Genomic DNA, 19232 nt, shown 5'->3' on the forward strand with positions numbered 1-19232 from the left:
GAAAGTTACAAACATTTTCTGATAAAAGCATGGGCATCAACAGAAATTCCCTGCTTTCGTCAAAATGATCAAAGCAGTGTCATACTGCAAGCTTCATCTCTTTGGTGGGAGGGTGACTCACAATGCACAAACAAAAGGGGAAATATGCACAAACAAATGCACAAACAAAAGGGGAAACAAAAGGGGTTTGTCTAATTATTGAACATATGGATCTCAAAATGCTACATTGGTCCATATAATGTGCTCCTGTATTGCTGTTGACTTTCTTTTGGATACAATCTATCTCACCAATTAATTTTGTTTGGAAAGACTTCTTTGGTACATCTGCAGGTTCTTTTGATATACATTAAGTTGAAAACTAATAGAAAGACTAATAGAAATGGATACTGCATGTTTCATATTTGAAAAAAAAGGTTGGAACTATTCTATTAAGCAATGATCCTCTCTATTTATTGAAGATGGTGCTATTGATACACACCAGGGCAGGTAATCTAACTGGGATCACCTTGCAATTTTATTGTTATTGCAAGATTCACTATCCAGAGCTTGATGCAAAAGAGTAATATGTAAATGGAATTATCTCTTTTGAATTCATTTCATTTTTCATTTTCATTTTATTTGATTTATATACCGCCCTACTCCCGAAGGGCTCAGGGCAGTGAACAGCCACAAGATAAAACACATAAATACAAAATTTAAAAGCAAAGTAAAACCGAATTAAACAATTCGGCCCAAGACAGATTTAAAACACCCCAATAATTTAAAACAGATTAAAATTTACATTTTAAAAAGGGGAAAAAGGGAAAAGATCAGGCCAGGCCAGCCTGATGGAATATAAAGGTCTTAAGAGCGCGGCGGAAGGTGCACAAATCTGGGATCCTCCGTATCTCCGGGGGGAGCTCATTCCAGATAGTAGGTGCCTCCACAGAGAAGGCTCTCCCCCTGGGGGCCGCCAGTCGACATTGTTTGGCCGACGGCACCCAGAGGAGCCCCTCTCTGATAGCATACTGGCCGGTGGGAGGCTATTGGTGGCAGCAGGCGGTCCCGTAGGTAACCAGGTCCTAAGCCATGGAGTGCTCAAAAGGTGGTAACCAAAACCTTGAAGCGCACCCGGAAGACCACCAGGAGCCAGTGCAGCTCGCGCAGGAGAGGTGTTACATGGGAACACCATGTTGCTCCCATAACCACCCGCGCGGCTGTACTCTGCGCCAGTTGGAGCCTCCGGGTGCTCCTCAAGGGGAGCCCCATGTAGAGAGCGTTGCAATAGTCCAGGCAGGAAGTGACGAGGGCATGAGTGACCGTGAGTAAGGAGTCCCAATCCAGAAAGGACGCAACTGGCGAATCAGGCGAACCTGATGAAAAATCCTCCTGGTCACGGCCGTCAGATGCTCTTCTAAAGACAGCCGTGAATCCAGGAGGACGCCCAAGTTGCAAGCCTTCTCCGTGGGGGCCAACGATTCGCCCCCAATAGTCAGTGATGGTGCCAACTGACTATATCGGGACGTCAGAAACCACAGCCACTCGGTCTTGGATGGGTTGAGCCTGAGCCTGTTTCTCCCCATCCAGATCCACACAGCCTCCAGGCACCGGGACATCACTTCAAGGGCATCGTTGGGGTGGTCCGGGGTGGAGATGTACAGCTGAGTGTCGTCAGCATACTGGAGGTACTTCACCCCGAAACCACGGATGATCTCGCCCAGCGGCTTTACATAAATGTTGAACAGAAGGGGCGAGAGGACCGACTCTTGTGGCACCCCACATATGAGGGGCCTCGGGGTCGACCTCTGCTCCCCTGCCAACACAGACTGCAACCGGTCGGAGAGAAAGGAGAACCACCGCAACACAGTGCCCCCCACCCATAACTCTTCCAACCGGTGCAGCATGATACCATGGTCAATAGTATCAAAAGCCGCTGAGAGATCTAATAGGACCAGGACAGAGGAGCAACCCCTGTCCCGAGCCCTCCAGAAATCATCAACCAACGCGACCAATGCCGTTTCCGTGCTGTACCCAGGGCTGAAGCCCGACTGGAACGGATCCAGATACATCGTTTCATCCAGGTGCTGGGGGAGCTGTCGCGCAATCACACTCTCAACAACCTTCGCCACAAAGCGAAGGTTGGACACCGGACGATAATTAGCCAACACTGCCGGGTCCAGGGAAGGCTTCTTGAGGAGAGGCCTCACCACCGCCTCTTTCAAGGCGGCGGGGAAGTCACTCTCACCCAATGAAGCATTTATAATCCCCTGGAGCCAGCCTCGCGTCACCTCCCGGGAAGCCAGCACTAACCAGGAGGGACACGGGTCCAACAAACATGTGGTCGCGTTCAGTCTGCCCAGAATCCTGTCCACGTCATCAGGATAACATTCTCAAGACCTGCCTCCGTCATCCTCCCTGAAACTACCCAGTCGGAGTCCAGGTCTTCTCGAATCTGAGTGATTTTGTCATACAGATACTGTACAAAGTCCTCAGCTCTACCCTCCAAGGGATCCTCCCACGCTCCCTGGTGGAGCAGGGAGCGGGTCACCCTAAACAGGGCGGCTGGGCGGTTATTTGATGACACAATAAGAGCAGCAATATAGTTACATTTTGCTGCTTTTATCGCCACTAGGTAATTCTTAATATGAGATCTTACCAGTGTCCGGTTGGATTCAGAAAGGCTGGCCCTCCAACTGCTCTCTAGGTGTCTTTTCCGGCGCTTCATCTCCCTTAGCTCCTCAGTAAACCAAGGAGCCAGATGAGATCAGCGCCGGGTCAGAGGCCGCAAAGGCACGACCTGATCCAGAGCTCCAGCGGCCGCCCTATCCCAGGTGGCCACTAGGTCTCCAGTCGAGGCGTGTGCCAGAGCCTCAGGGAATGGCCCAAGCTCCATCTGGAACCTGTCAGGCTCCATCAGGCGTCTGGGGCGGAACCATTTTACCGGCTCCGCCTCCCTGCGGCGGGGTGAGAGGACAGTTAATTAATTCAGATTAATTTCCTGATGATTTCATGGACATGTCTGTGCAGCTTTTTTGTAAATAATTGTTGTGGCCCCGCTGGCTGTGTTTGTGTGTGTGGACGGGGACAGATCATCAATATGGAGTCCACATTATTTCGTTCAATATTTTTTCAGCGTACTGCCATTGTATTTACTGGTGGTTTACCATCAAAATCAGACATGATGCTATTTAATTTTTTAAAATAATAATCTGTGTTAAATGTACATCCGAAAATCAGCAAGGATCAGCTACCTACCGTATTTTGATTTAAATGTTTCTGTTTCCTGGACTTCATTCTTAATACCAGCACTTAGCAGAGTTTATAATTCTTCCACAAAAATTCACTCCAGGTTTTTCTTTATTTCAGAAATATAATTTAAGAAGAGCAAGGCATGATAATGTTACTGCTATACTACCAAAAAATCAGGAATCCTAGCTAGTTCACCGCTGTTCACCCAAAGATCTGCAGGAGATTCTCTGAATCTTTGGCTTAAAGTCACTGAAATCTGCTAATCGTAGAAGCAATGCCACGTTGATGGTCATATTGCAGCAGTTTGAGGGCTGTGGGGAACGTAGTCTTTCTAGAATATACCTGTATGGTCATTCTTCGATCTGGTATCATGCTACATTAACTTTATACTAAATTTATAGGGTGATGCAGGACTAACAGGGCTACCTGGCATAGAGGGCCTCAAAGGTGAAAAGGTAAGATTCTTTTTATTTTTTGTAGGTGTGTTTGTAGGCCATTATTAAGTTTATAATTACAAATAATGCTCCTGTGTAAAAGGAATTTATTACAGATTTCGGAACCTGAGGTTGCAATTCATCATCAGAGCCACTCCTGATACTGAAAACATAGGAAACAAAGTTTTCAACAACCAATAAGACTCTAGTACTGTAAAACATTGTTTAAATAAATCTGTTTTTAAAAAAGAGTTTCCAAGAAAAGCCTGATACAAGAATATAAATTAATATTGTATTCAATATAAATTGAATGTAGCACCATAGATGCCTTGGAAACTATGGAAATTTATAAATTAATTGTAATTTTGTGGCAATTGAGGTGCTCCTTCTTTGACTGGAATCCTGCTATTTGTAAGAAATTAAATGTATTTTATGTAAGAAATAAATAGTATATAGGTTGAGATTATACTGTGTTTCTTCTGAGTTATAGTGAGCTTATGATTGCTTATTTGGTGCAGAGATCTTCACCAAATCTATTAGAGTGGTCAGAGTTGATTAGGCTAATTCAATATCTAATATTTATAAACTGTCAAGAGACTCTTAGGGAACCTGAAAAAGCATTACAGTATTCATACATAATTATTTAGCATTCATATAATAAGCTGCAAGACTGTACAAAAAAGTACCTTGGAAATTTGATTTCTTCTTTCATTTTAAAGATCAAACATATTCATTTGCATAATGTCTCCCATGTTACAATTACATTACGTAGCCAAATCTCTCTCTATATGAATCCAGTTGTGTGAAATGTAGAGCTTTGAAGCTTTCATCATGGGTATTGCTAAAAGTTTTTCCCATTAGGCAGAACTACAAAATATAATGTGACTGTAATTTTTATAAACAAATCACTTTGAAGATGCAGCACAATTTTACTTGGCATGTACTTTACTTTCAGCAAAGTATTGACAGCTTGTTGGACAACCGTGAGCAAAGGCACCCTAGCTTGTATATTTTTGCAAAGCCAAGAGAAAGAAAAAGGCAGACATAGTGTAAATGACAAAATGTTTTGATAAATCTATCTAGGTGACCTTAATATTATTTATGTCCTCCCACTATAGTAGTTAGCATGCTAGCCACATTATCTCTTAGTGCTCAACGGATATAAACAATTTGACTAGCACTGATGATGTTACCAGCTTGAGTAATGAAATGTCTGGAAGAAAACAAGCAAGCTGAGAAAGCATCAATGACCCCTTATTTCAACCCTGAGCTACAAATATTCTCCTTTATTGATAAACAATTGATCATATTCCTGATTAATCTTTCCCCTTGTTGCCACTCAGGAGCAATTCCGCTTGCTCTGAATTGTCTTACCAGGGCACATGGCATCAGCATGTGTCGTAATAAATTTTACTATTTTTATTATTTGTGTTCTGGAACAATTCCTTCTTGAAAAAAACCTGACATTTCAATTTAAACTTTATTGTTACATTTTTTGAATAATGCTTTGTATTTCTTCAGAATTCCACATCCTAGAACAGGGACATAGAAAAAGATTAATATTAAATTTGATTGCTATCTATCTGACTAGTCTGATAACTAATCAATTTATTTATTTTTACTTTTTTTATTTATTTGTCAAGCATATATAACAGATAAAAGTATAAACATGAATTATGAATACATGAAATGGATATGAATAAAAAGGGACATTAGGACAGGGACGGTAGGCATGTTGGTGCGTTTATGCACGCCCCTTACAGACCTCTTTGGAATGGGGTGAGGCAACAGTAGACAATCTAAGGTTAAAATTTTGGGGGTTTGGGGAAAAAAGCCAGAGAGTCAGGTAGTGCGTGCCAGGCATTGACCACTCTGTTGCTGAAGTCATATTTTCTGCAATCGAGTTTGGAGCGGTTTACCTTAAGTTTGTATCTATTGTGTGCTTGTGTGTTGTTGTGGTTGAAGCTGAAGTAGTCATTGACAGGTAGGACATTGTAGCAGATAATTTTATGTACTGCGCTTAGGTCAGACTGAAGGCGGCGTAGTTCTAAATTGTCTAATCCCAAAATTTCAAGTCTGGTAGCATAAGGAATTCTATTGCGAGCAGACGAGTGGAGGACTCTTCTCTTGAAATATCTCTGGACTCTCTCAATTGTATTAATCTCTGATATGCAGTGCGGGTTCCAGACAGATGAGCTGTATTCGAGAATTGGTCTAGCAAGGCTCTAGTTAGTAGTACCACATTACCAGAGAAGAAGCTATGCCAGATTAGGTTAACAATTCTTAACAACCCTTTTTGGCAATGGCTCTGGCACATAGATCTTTAGAAATGAGTACTCCAAGGTCCTTGACAGAGTCAGGGTCATCTGCAAGGTCATGTCCATCTAGCTTGTATTTAATGTTCTGATTTTTTTTGCCAATGTGTAAGACAGAGCATTTGTTGGTGGAGATTTGAAGTTGCCACTTGTTTGACCAATCTGACACATAGTCAAGGTCTTTTTGAAGGATAGCAGCATTGTCGGTGGTGTTGAGTAGTTTTACATCATCAGCGAAGAGAAAGCAGTTGCTTATAATATGATCGCAAAGTCATTTATGTAAAATATAAAGAGTGTCGGTCCTAAAACGCTGCCTTGGGGAACACCGGTATTGACAGGTACAGGATTTGATAGAGTGCTTCCTATTTTGACCACTTGTTGCCTGTTTGACAAGAAATTAGCTATCCATTTATGCAGGAGTCCAGAAATGCCATAATATAGCAGTCTTTATTGATTGTCAGTTCTGCATGAAGGCCTTACCTTCAAGAGATAGGGTTGAATTTTGTATTCTTTCAAAGTACAATATAAATGTTTTACCACAACAGCCCTTCATCTTAGAAAAAAAAAATATAGTAAATAGAAAACAGCCTTTGCAGTTGAGAAGGGAAGAAATGAATATATTTGGCCAGAAATTAAAGATTACTTTATTTTAACATTGTTGATTAGTAGAACTTCTTTCATCAACTAAAAACAAACAAACACCAAATCTTGAATTACTGTGCCAATATTCCTTGAATGGTACATTAACCTGGAACAGAAAATTGTATGCTTAGTTGCACTTTATTTTATTTGTTTAAGTCCATATATTAGGAGGTCCAATATTCTTAGTAATTCTAATAAATTAACAGCCCAGGTTCCACCAAGATGAAATAGGCCTCAGTTTGAAAGCTTAGGTCAGTGATGGCGAACCTATCGCACGTGTGCCAGAGGTGGCACGGAGAGCCCTCTCTCTGGGCACGTGCGTTGTCGTCAGCTGCTCTTCTGGTTTCTGGTGTGTGCATACACGCTGGCCAACTGATCTTTGCGTGTGCCAGAGCCCCAGAAACCCAAAGACCACCTGGAACACCCTTGTCTTTCGGTTTCCAGCACTCCAGCACATGCAAAGACCAGCTGGCCAGTGTACATGCGTGTGCCGGAAACCAGAAGACTAGGTGGCGGGGTCACGCATGCGCACCAGCCAGCTGGTCTTTGAGTTTCCGGGGCTCAGGCGTGCGCAGGCATGCATGCGCACATACATGTTCTGGTTTGGGCACTCTGTGCCGAAAAGGTTTGCCATCACTGGCTTAGGTTGATCGTTTTTTAAAAAAAGAAGTAACTATGACTCCAGTTACATGTGCACACATCTATGTGCTACATGTGCCTAAGATCCAATGAAGTTATTCAGATCCTTAAACAATGTTTAATTTTTGTAAAATTGGTGATGACAAAAAAATAGATTAATGTTAAATGCAGATTGTTCTGGCAAATAAAAAGGCACAATAAAAAACTGGTACCCTAAGAACAAAATTCTGGTTCCAATTGTCCTCGTAACCCGAGAACTATCTGTCCATATATTGAGAACATCCAAACCAGCCTGCCTTTATCCCAAAGGTGCTTTTTCAAGAGGCAACTGGACTTTCTGGGGGGTTTTTTGAAGATGTTTCGCTTCTCGTCCAAGGAGCTGAAGAAGCTTCTTGGATGAGAAGCAAAATGTCTTCAAAGAAAAACCAAAAGTCTAATTTCCTCTTGAAAAAGCACTTTTGGGACAACCATGACCTGGATGAATCTCCACAGACCGCTTGCCTCTAATTTAGAACTAACTACTTAAGTCTGACATTGTTATTTTGGACTGAGTCATAAACCTTTACAAAATGTTTTTGTAAAATACTATAATAACAAATTTAAAACATTACAGTTTGCGATACCTCCATGACATCAAAATTTATCTGCCTGAGGTTAGGGTGATGTTTCACTGTTTGGTTATTTGTTTGTTTATCAGATTTTATCACAGAATATGAGTTAAATTCATCCACTCAGTTTCGTCCTTCTGCAGTCAAATGAATTTGATACAGGCAGGCATTACAAAATGTATGTGATGTTAAAGTTTATTGCCTGACCAACATTTTGTGAAGCCATAATGTAATTTGTTTGATTTTGGCTTTGCATGTTTTAAAAACCCAGCCTTTTATAAAACAAGATTTATGGGTCCATATAAGAGTTTTCAAACTTTGTGATGCCATAACCCTCTAAAATATAAGTGAATTGTTTGACAACAAAGCCACCCTCATGAATAATTAATGTTAAGACATAAATCATTGCATTTTCATTTATATGCCATATAAAACAAAAATAGAAATTTGCAGCTTTATAAAGTTAACTTTTATTAGAAAAAATCCCAATAAAGCAATCCAATCTAAAAAACATATTTTAAATGAGAAGAATAAGCTTTTTTTTTATTTTGTATCATTCCTACTTTATTTTTGAGGAAGATATTCTCATTTTTTTTGTTCCAAATTTATTTTTCATGGCTGCATGCTTTTTTATAGCAGTACCTAATCCTTATTTTGATGTCATCTTATCCAGGCAGAGTAGAAACAAGTTCAGTCAGTGATCCAGCTTTGTGCACCAAAGGATTAGATATTGTTTTTGCGTTAAAAAAAGAAAGCTTGCTGTTAGAACTCATTCCCGTCCTGCCTGAGCAAGCTGACAACCATCTTGTCAAAGCAAAACCCATCAGGCTTCTGAACGCTGAGCTGGAACCTTGTCAGAACGTGCTTTGGACTTGATTAGGATAAAGCTGGCTGTCAGCTTATATCCAGGCAGAGTGGGAGTAAGTTTTGGTAGTAAGCTTGTTTTCCACAAATAAGCCCCACAAAATCTGCAATTCCCATCAAATTTGTTCTTTTACTTCCCTAGATGGACTAGCTTATTCATAATAACTATTCCAACTTTGTATATAAGGGTGCACCAGTAAATGGTTATAATATATATTTTCTGTTGCTTTCAATCAATATGTATGTAAGAAGAGAGACAGAAAAATGTATTAATATAGTAAAGTGGATTTCAGAGAGGTAAATTCAGTTCAAATTTTAATTGGGATTCAGACAGCTGTTGAGGTTTCCACATGTGTACAAGGAGTTTTTGATCCCACAGCAAGACCCCCGTGTTATTCCACAGCCACTCACTTCAGAGTGTTGATCAAGAGAAAAATTGAATGTGAAGTAACTATTGTAAATGTCTTGCAGGGAATATGTGGAAGGCATATGTGTTTATATAATTGGGAATAACATTCAAACAATATTTTACTTGTACAAAATGTCAAGCATGGAAATTTTTTTTTTAAAGGATAGCTAGTTAATTTGAAGAATTGCCAACCAAATTTCGAACAATTATGGTAGAGGCTGCTAATTATGACAAACAATGGGTTTAAGCATGTAATATATTATTGTGTCTTCTAGAATTTATTCTAAACAGAACAAGAATAATATATCAGAATGAATTCATGCTGGATTCACCAGTACTGTAAACAAGGCATGACACATCAGCATGCTTCATCTGAAAATTGTTACACGTTGCAAGCAAATGTGAAATTGTATTTATTGGATTTATAGCGAATGTTTCATTCAGAAAAGAGTATACTAAAATTGTTAGATTCTAAAGTTTCTTTTGATGTATAGAGTTAATACAATGAGGTTTAAACAATAGTTAAAAAGCCTGCCTTATATTCGACTACTATTTAATTTATTCCAGGTGAGAATAAAAAAAACATCCCAAATGTGCTTTTTCAGGAGGCAACTGAACTTTTCTTGTTTTTTCTTTTAAGATGTTTCACTTCTCATCCAAGAAGCTTCTTCAGCTCTGAATGGATTGTGGGGCATGAAAGGATTTATATGCCTTGCAGGCAGCACAGTGCCTCAACGGCTCCTCTAAAAGGTTGCAAATTGCCAGCTGTCTTCAGGGAACATAAATCTTTCCATTCCCCACCATCCAGTCACAGCTGAAGAAACTTTTTGGATGAGAAGCAAAATGTCTTCAAAGAAAAACAAGAAAAGTCCAGTTGTCTCTTGAAAAAGCACTTTTGGGACAACCATCACCTGGATGACTGAGAATCTCCATAGACAAAAAAGCATTATCATTCCAAAATTCAGCCTAACACAGGTAGTCCTTGACTTACAACTACAATTGAGAACAGAATTTCCATTGTTAAGCAAGACAGTTGTTAAATCAGTTGTGTCAGTCTTTATGACCTTTTTCACCATGGTTGTTAAACAAATCACTGCAATTGTTAAATGAATTGCACCATCATTAAGGGAATCCAGCTTTCTCTATTGGCTTTGCTTGTTGGAAGCAGCTGGAAAGTTACAAATGGCGAACACATGACCCTCTATACACTGCAACCATTGTAAATGCATGCCAGTTGCCAAGCAACCACATTTTGATCACATGACTTGACAAGGGTGTCATGGTTGTAAATACGAGACACAATAGAAGTGTTAAGTCACTTTTTAAAATGCCAAGTGTAACTCAGAACTAAATGAATGTTTGTAAGTCAAGGACTATCTGTAATTAAAATAAATTCTAAGCACATGTGTTTTTCAAAAAAGCTGCATGAAATTATAGTTATATAATGACTAGAATGAGTTCTGTTCACTTTGTCAATTTTTTTTCCTCATTTGTATGCATGTCTGAAATCATCAATTAGTAGCTGTGGTCTACTGTCTGGATTCTCAGACTGAAGTTTATTGCTGTAACCCAACATTTCTCTTAAAAGCTCAAGAAATTGGGGCAGGCCACATAAAAGTACTGCAGCTTCCTGATAAGGAAGGACCTCTGTCAGCTGCAATGTCTCTTTACTTTTATAGACTAATTATCACTAGCTTGTACTTTAATTGTTAGCTTTAAAACCCTTTAGAATAACTACCACAAAAAAGGAGTTAGATCTCCTTTATGTAGAAGAAGAGGAAGTGAAATGTGCTGATGGATGAATATGGACAGTGGAAGAATATTAATTTAGGAACCGCAAGAATGCATGTTTATGTTCAGACCTACTTTATGTGTGAAGGATTTGCTCTTCAAATAACCCCTTGCTTCATTCCTCCCTTGTTTTATTGATACCAAATTTTAAGAAACAGGTAACTATTTACCTCTGTATTGTCAAGATCTTATCACATTCATTTTGCCAAAACATCCAAAAGATGGTAATAGAATATTTTCAGATGCTTTCAAAATACTCTTCTCCAGATCAAACTGTACACATGCATGATTTCATAATGGCCATCTGTGGGGGCAGGGAAAATGATTAAATGTGTGTTGTGAGCTTGGGATGCCTATCCTTTTTATATTTCTGTTGCAATTACCTAAGGATTGGAGCTCATATTGTAATGTTATGTTTCATACTTTTGATAAATTCTCAGCTTTCTGTATCAATGCCTTTCTTAATTTAGACTTGAAAACAATTTGTAAATGTATGTTTGGGAGAATAGGAATTCATATTGTTACGAGCCCTAATCAATCTACTCCAGAATGAAGACTTCATTTATCTATGTTTGCACTATGTGGGTTATAGATGGTTGTTTCTTCCTTCCCAGGCTAAAACTGAGCGGTCACCCAGCTAACTTCCATTCGTGAGGGAATTTGTATTTCCTCACTCTTGGTCCAGCATCTTAACTATTACACTACACTAGCTCTCACCAGTTAATATACTGTATATTATTTGATTTCCCCCATAACAGTGTACTGTATATTTCCCATAATATACAGCATGTTTGATCAGAAAGTTTCCCAAAACTTTCTGATCAAACATGCTAAACAAAATTATTGTGAATTATCCAACAAGTTCGCATCAGCTATCTTACTGAGATGCTTCTATTGTCATAAGAACAAAATATTTCTTTTAACCTATAAAAAAATTCTAGCAAATTTCTTTTTCTAGCTAAATTCTTAGAGCTCTGTGGAGAATCAAAGCTCTCTAAGAGCTCTCTCTTAGAGCTCTGCTATAATCAAATTAGCTTCTCAAGAAGCTCTGCAAAAGATTTGGGATTGGAAAACTACTTCATCTATATACAAATTTGAATAATTATAAATGTATAATTTGTATGTTACATAAAACAAATCTACATTTGATATTTGCCAGGTGACATATTAGAAATATTAGTAAGTAATTATATTGAGATAAGGATTTCTCCCTCTCTATATCAGTAATATTTTCCGTTCATACTTCATGTCCTGAAATTTTGCCAAATCTAAAAACTAAACTTGACAAAATTCTCTTGGGAGAGTTAAAAAAAAAGAATTGTGCTTGCTTCTGTTTATATGGGGACATATGGGAGTGTTTTAGACTTCAGTGCAACATTTGTTGTTTTTTAATACCTGCAGGGTTTAATTGGATATCCAGGACCAAGAGGGATACAAGGGGAACAAGTAAGTAAAACAATCATGATTTGATATGCCGTGTATTAATCCCAAATATTTAATATGCTCCTCATGTTTGCTTGCTTGGCTGGTTGTCACATGTCTTTTGTGTGAATATGGGCCAATGTTTAATCCTGCACACCAATTAAAATCTCACATATCAGACAAGTAATCAAAATAAAAAGCAGTGATGTTGTTGGTTTGAGCTCCGAGCTTGGCGATTTGGTTGCAAACGTTTCATCCCCATTCGAGGACACATCTTCAGTGCACTTTGGATTGTGTTTGTTTGGGGGAGCCCTGGCCTTTAAATACCTTTCTGAGTCCTGGCCTGATTTCAGGTTCTGTGATTGACTGGCTGTAGTTGCTGAGTCATAGTCCTTGGTTTTAAGTACCATCTGGGTGATGTAAATTAGTGCTGGTGGTGTTGTTCAGATGTCTTCTGATGATGCCATGGTCTGGTTTGGGGTTGATTTGATCTGCTGCGTGTGATGTGGTCCGATTTCTTGTGATCTGTTGAGGTATAACTTTTATTTGCAGCGTGGTTGTTCGTTGGTCTTTAAATGCTGCCTTCAGGATCATGGTTGATGTTGTTCTTTTGTTCTAAGTGTAACTTACAACTGTTGTAACGTCAAGGTAAAGTCAAGGAGAGAAAGGGAATTCCTGGAAGCCTTATTTTCCACCAATAAATCAGTAAACAGACACATTAACATCGACCCAATCTACCAACCACTTAGAACGAAAGAACAACATCAACCATGATCCCAAAGGCAACATTTAAAGGCCAACGAACAGCCATGTTGCAAACAAAGTTATAACTTAACAGATCACAAGGAAACTGGTGAGATTCGAACTGCCAAATTGCAGGCAACCAGCAGTCAGAAAGAAGTATGAGTCTGAGTGGCGTAGGAGGCTAATGCCTCCTACTAAGGCAGCATTTAACATCCAGCTGCCTGCAATTACTGCGAGTTCAATTCTCACCAGGCTCAAGGTCAACTCAGCCTTCCATCCTTTCTAAGGTGGGTAAAATGAGGACCCGGTTTGTGGGGGCAATAAGCTGACTTTGTATAAAATATACAAAAGTATGAAGGCTATTGCTTAACGCATTGTAAGCCGCCCTGAGTCTCCGGAGAAGGGCGGCATATAAAAATAAATAAATAAATAAATAGTATTGCTGCAGTACTGCATTCTAACCACTGTGCCACCTCAGCTCAAATCAACCCAAAACCAGACCATGACATCATCAGAAGCATCTGAACAACAACACCAACATTAATTTACATCACACAGATGGTACTTAAAACCAAGGACTCATAGCAACTACAGCCAATCAATTACACAACTTGAAATCAGACCAGGACTCAGAAAGGTATTTAAAGGCCAGTACTCCCCCAGACAAGCACAATCCAAAGTGCACTGAAATGGGGACGAAACGTTTGCAACCAAATCACCAAGCTTGGAGCTTAAACCAACAACATAATTACCAACCCGAACTACTGCCGCGGTGGCTGTTGACACCCCCAGGCTTATGGTCATGGGGGATTTTAACCTGTCATCAGTTGGCGAGACATCTGAGGTGGCTCAGGAGTTCATGGCTTCCATGACGGCTATGGACCTGACCCAGTTAATTTATGGCTCTACTCACATGGGGGGACACACACTGGACCTTGTTTTTGTCTCTGGACAGTGGTTGAGTGATCTCGAGATAGGGGATATAGTGATTGAACCCTTGTCATGGTCAGATCACTCCCTCCTTCGCCTGGACCTTCGAACCGCCACACCCCGCCGCAGGGAGGCGGAACCGACCAGGTGGTTCCGCCCCAGGCGCCTGATGGATCCTGAGAGATTCCAGATGGAGCTTGGGCCATTTCCTGAGGTTCTAGCACACGACTCGGCTGAGGACTTAGTGGCCGCCTGGGATAGGGCGGCAGCTGATGCTTTAGACCGAGTCGTGCCTTTGCGGCCTCTGACCCGGCGCCGGTCTCACCTGGCTCCTTGGTATACTGAGGAGCTGAGGGAGATGAAGTGCCGGAAAAGACGCCTAGAGAGCAGTTGGAGGTCTAGTCGTTCTGAATCCAACCGAACACTGGTAAGATCTCATATTAAGAATTACCTAGTGGCGATAAGAGTAGAGAAGAGTAACTACTTTTCTACTCTTATTGCGTCATCAGATAATCGCCCAGCCGCCCTGTTTAGGGTGACCCGCTCTCTGCTCCATCAAGAGACGCGGGAAGACCCCTTGGAGGGTAGAGCTGAGGATTTTGTACAATATCTGTATGACAAAATTGCTCAGATTCGTGAACAGCTAGACTCTGACTGGATTGATCCAGAGGAGATGACAGGGGCAGGTCCTGAGAATATTATTTGGGAAGAGTTTGATCCTGTGACTCCCGAAAGCGTGGACAGGATACTGAACAGACTAAAGGCGACCACATGTTTATTGGACCCGTGTCCATCCTGGTTGGTACTGGCCTCCCGGGAGGTGACACGAGGCTGGCTCCAGGAGATTATAAATGCTTCTTTGAGTGAGGGTGTCTTTCCCACCGTCTTGAAAGAGGCGGTGGTGAGGCCCCTCCTCAAGAAGCCCTCCCTGGATCCAGCTGTATTAGCAAATTATCGTCCTGTCTCCAACCTTCGCTTTGTTGCAAAGGTTGTTGAGAGTGTGGTTGCACGACAACTGCCTCAGTACCTGGATGAATCGAATTATCTAGATCCGTTCCAGTCGGGATTCAGGCCCGGGTACAGCACAGAGACAGCATTGGTCGCATTGGTTGATGATCTCTGGAGGGCTCGAGACAGGGGTTGCTCCTCAGTCCTTCTCCTATTAGACCTCTCAGCGGCTTTTGATACCATCAATCATGATATCATGCTGCACCGGTTGGAAGGGTTGGGGGTGGGGGGCACTGTTCTACAGTGGTTCTCCTCCTTTCTCTCTGACCGGTCGCAGTCTGTGTTGACAGGGGGGCAGAGGTCGACCCCGAGGCCCCTTATATGTGGGGTGCCACAAGGATCGGTCCTCTCGCCCCTTCTATTCAACATTTATGTGAAGCCGCTGGGTGAGATCATCCGTGGTTTTGGGGTGAAGTACCATCAGTACGCTGATGACACCCAGCTGTACATCTCCACCCCAGACCACCCCAATGATGCCCTTGATGTGATGTCCCGGTGCCTGGAGGCCATACGGATCTGGATGGGGAGGAACAAACTCAGACTCAACCCATCCAAGACCGAGTGGCTGTGGTTTCCGTCGTTCCGATATAGTCAGTTGGCGCCATCTCTGACTATTGGGGGCGAGTCGTTGGCCCCCACAGATGGGGTTCGCAACTTGGGCATCCTCCTGGACTCACGGCTGTCTTTTGAAGAGCATATGACGGCCGTAGCCAGGAGGACTTTTTATCAGGTTCGCCTGATTCGCCAGTTGCATCCCTTTCTGGATCGGGACTCGTTACGCACGGTCACTCACGCCCTTGTCACCTCACGCCTGGATTATTGTAATGCTCTCTACATGGGGCTCCCCTTGAGAAGCACCCGTAGGCTCCAACTGGTCCAGAATACGGCCGCGCGGGTGGTAATGGGAGCAATGTGGCGCTCTCATGTAACCCCCCTCTTGCGCGAGCTGCACTGGCTCCCAGTGGTCTTCCGGGTGCGCTTCAAGGTTTTGGTTACTATCTTTAGAGTGCTCCATGGCTCAGGACTAGGGTACTTACGAGACCGCCTCCTGCCACCAATAGCCTCTCACCGACCAGTTCGCTCCCATAGAGAGGGACTCCTCAGGGTGCCGTCGGCCAAACAATGTCGACTGACGGCCCCCAGGGGGAGAGCCTTTTCTGTGGGGGCACCTACTATCTGGAACGGGCTTCCCCCGGAGTTACGAAACATCCAAGACTTACGCATTTTCCGCCGAGCCCTGAAAACATTTCTATTCCAACAAGCTGGTCTGGCCTAACTCTCCCTTTTTAATTGGCTTTTAAACTGTCTTTTAAATTGGGTTTTAAACCTCTTTAGATAAATTTGGATGTTTTTTAATCTTTGAGCCTAAATTACTTAATCTGTTTCTTAATAGTTTTTAACTTCTATATGTATTTGTATTTATTATGGCTGTTCACCGCCCTGAGTCCTTCGGGAGTAGGGCGGTATACAAATATGAAAAATAAATAAATAAATAAATAAATAAGATTCAAAGACATTTCAAAAAGCAATGAGCTGGAGAGATGGATCACTAGTAAATTGTTTAGATATTTATGTTTTAATGATTCAGAAGAAGGCAGTGTCTCTCACAGTATTTAAAAAAATGAAAACATGTTCAACTGTTACAGATTTTTGGTTGATTTCAACTACAAAAACATACGTTAATTCGTTAAATTTAAAAACATTTGCAAATTACTAAAATGTCCAATTGTTCTTTTGGAATAATAGAATAGAATTTATGTAAAATAATGTAATAAGTAACAGGTTACCTCTTGCTGTTAAAAAGAAAACTAGAGGAATTATAACTATATATCTATTCACAAATCTTGTCATTACTCCAGCACTCCAGAGACTTTTGAGTCATTAAAAATAGGCATTAGCCTCAGCTTTTGAATTATTTCATTAGGATATTTGCTACTTTCATTTCAATCTAAATAGCAGTCATACAGCCATAGTCAGCATTAGTTTGTGTATTCTGCTTTACAAATCCCACTCTTTTCTCTAAAGAAAAATTACAATTTCTTTTATTTTTTCCCCTATACTCTAGTCTAAACATTTCCTAAAAAGCCAGGCTTATCTATTTTTGAAGACCCTACAAAATGCCCATGCTCTTTCTCCCACTGCTTTTGAGTTACATTCTCCATTAGTGTAAGCTTAAATGAAGACTGGAGTTGTAATGAATATTTCATACTTACATAGATGATTAAACTGTTTTTTTTTCTTCTCAACTTAGGGAATTCTAGGAATGACTGGCAACCCTGGGGCTCTTGGTTACCCTGGCAGGCAGGTGCAGTAACTATGCTTCAAACCTAAATTACCAGAAATAATAATTTTTAAAAAATACATCAAGATATCCTATCTGATTTAATTTGTTGTATCCTATTTAATGTGTGTAGTTTGTTTCCAAATTATACTTATTGCACATATCAGAAAGGGTAGGGTTCTTCTGGAATTAACCCTACAATAGAAATATTGACATTAAATCTAATCATCAAAGAAACAAACAGGCTGCATTTTTAGAAGAAACATAAGTCAGATTTCTAGAGTGCTTGCTGGGGCATCCATTGCTTGAAATCGGCTCGCTCCATCCACAATAAACGCTTTATAGCAATAGCATTTATGCTTGTATACTGCCCCATAGTGCTTTAGAGCACTCTTTCAACGGCTTACAATGTAAAAGTATTGTTTGCATATTGTTCCCAATAATCTGGGTCTTCATTTTACTGACCTTGGAAGGATAGAAGGTTAAATCAACCTTGAGCCCCATCAGTATCGAACTTCAAGCTGTGGGTAGAGTTTGCCTGCAATACTGCAGTTTAGCCACTGTGCCACCAGCAGCTCTTTATGTTATTTGTACTAGCATAACTAGTTTATAGCTACCCCAAAATATCAGAATCATAAACCAGGGTAATTCTGCGTGATCTATGATTCGAGCTTTGGGAAGAACAAGCAAGAATTGGGTTAGGACGAACCAGGAATTTTTTCCCCCTTATTGGCAAATTCTTGGCTTATTAGATACTCTTATGGACAGGTGGTATGGTGAAACTTATGAATGATTGACAAAGCCAGAATGTTCTATAATTGTTGTTTTGTGAAAACAAACATAAAATATTCTAGTAGATAAAGTATAAACTAAATAAAATTTTATCCAAAGAGTATAGAAAAACGTAATGGCAAAATATCATATTAGAGAAAGATGTTAGAGGTCACTTATAGGTATTTAAGTTATTTATACTTTAAATCTGTGTTAAATCTGTCTTTTGTTTAATTCTGCCCATACAATATCAGTCTTAATAGATAGTGATCAGTATTCTTTCATGGAAGCTGTGCAAATATTAATATTTTGTACACTTATTTTTTGCTCAGTTCAAACTATGTAAGAACTGCTGCGTTTACTCCCCACTTCTTTTTCTGTACAAGGCTTTCCCATCATATGAGTCATTGGAGGCGCGTCCTATTTTTTCAACTTCAGATAATCATTCTGATTGGAGCAATTTATTATCCTAATAACATTTCTAAAGGCTGATTGGTATATTAATTAACTTTAAATTAAATTCTCTTAAGCAAAATGTTATTCAGAATGCTGGTCACTTAATCTAAAACATGACTGTTTCATGGAAGAAGCTAGATCCTGAATCAACACTGGTTTTTAAATGTTCTCAAGTGCTGTAATTTTCACAAAACAATGAACATTCTCTCTAATAAACTACAGAAGTGTCATAAAATTTCCTTTTCATAAACAGAATCTTTAGTCCAGAATCTAAAAACTATGCAATAGACATTTTCCATTCACTAAGTTATCCAGAACAGTACAGTTGAAAGGAAACTATGCTCTTACTTACCAAGATTTCATTCTAAAAAAAACTTCTAGTTTTAAAAAGAAAACCTTCCCAATAGTATAACTGAAAAAAAAAATCATGTAAAGGAGAAGGTATATCAAAGTTGTGGTTTTCAATATATGTATATCAGAAATCAATACTGATTTGACAAAGATGTACAGTAGCTATTTAACAAAAATAATTTAAGAAATAAGAATTAGCACTGGAGTGATTTTTGCTTTTTCAGTAATAACAGTGATGAACTAAAAAAGTGCAATGAATAGATGAGAGACAAATGCATGGCTATATGTATTTAGTTAGATAGAATTAACAGCTATCTTGTAGGGTGATGTCTTTGTTAT

General features: G+C 40.2%; 1 protein-coding gene across 1 annotated transcript in view; it reads left to right on the forward strand.

Annotated features, from left to right (window-relative positions):
* COL24A1 (collagen type XXIV alpha 1 chain) overlaps nt 1-19232 on the forward strand; it is a 151672-nt gene that overhangs the window by 35657 nt on the left and 96783 nt on the right. Inside the window, exons 7-9 of the mRNA XM_070939413.1 lie at nt 3630-3683; nt 12332-12376; nt 17286-17339. Coding sequence (XP_070795514.1) covers nt 3630-3683; nt 12332-12376; nt 17286-17339 — 153 coding nt within the window. The remainder of the gene's footprint in view (nt 1-3629; nt 3684-12331; nt 12377-17285; nt 17340-19232) is intronic.

This window comes from Pituophis catenifer, unplaced genomic scaffold (genome assembly GCF_029215685.1).
Source record: "Pituophis catenifer annectens isolate HBS135680 unplaced genomic scaffold, rPitCat1.0.hap2 SCAF_3, whole genome shotgun sequence".
NCBI lineage: Eukaryota > Metazoa > Chordata > Lepidosauria > Squamata > Colubridae > Pituophis > Pituophis catenifer.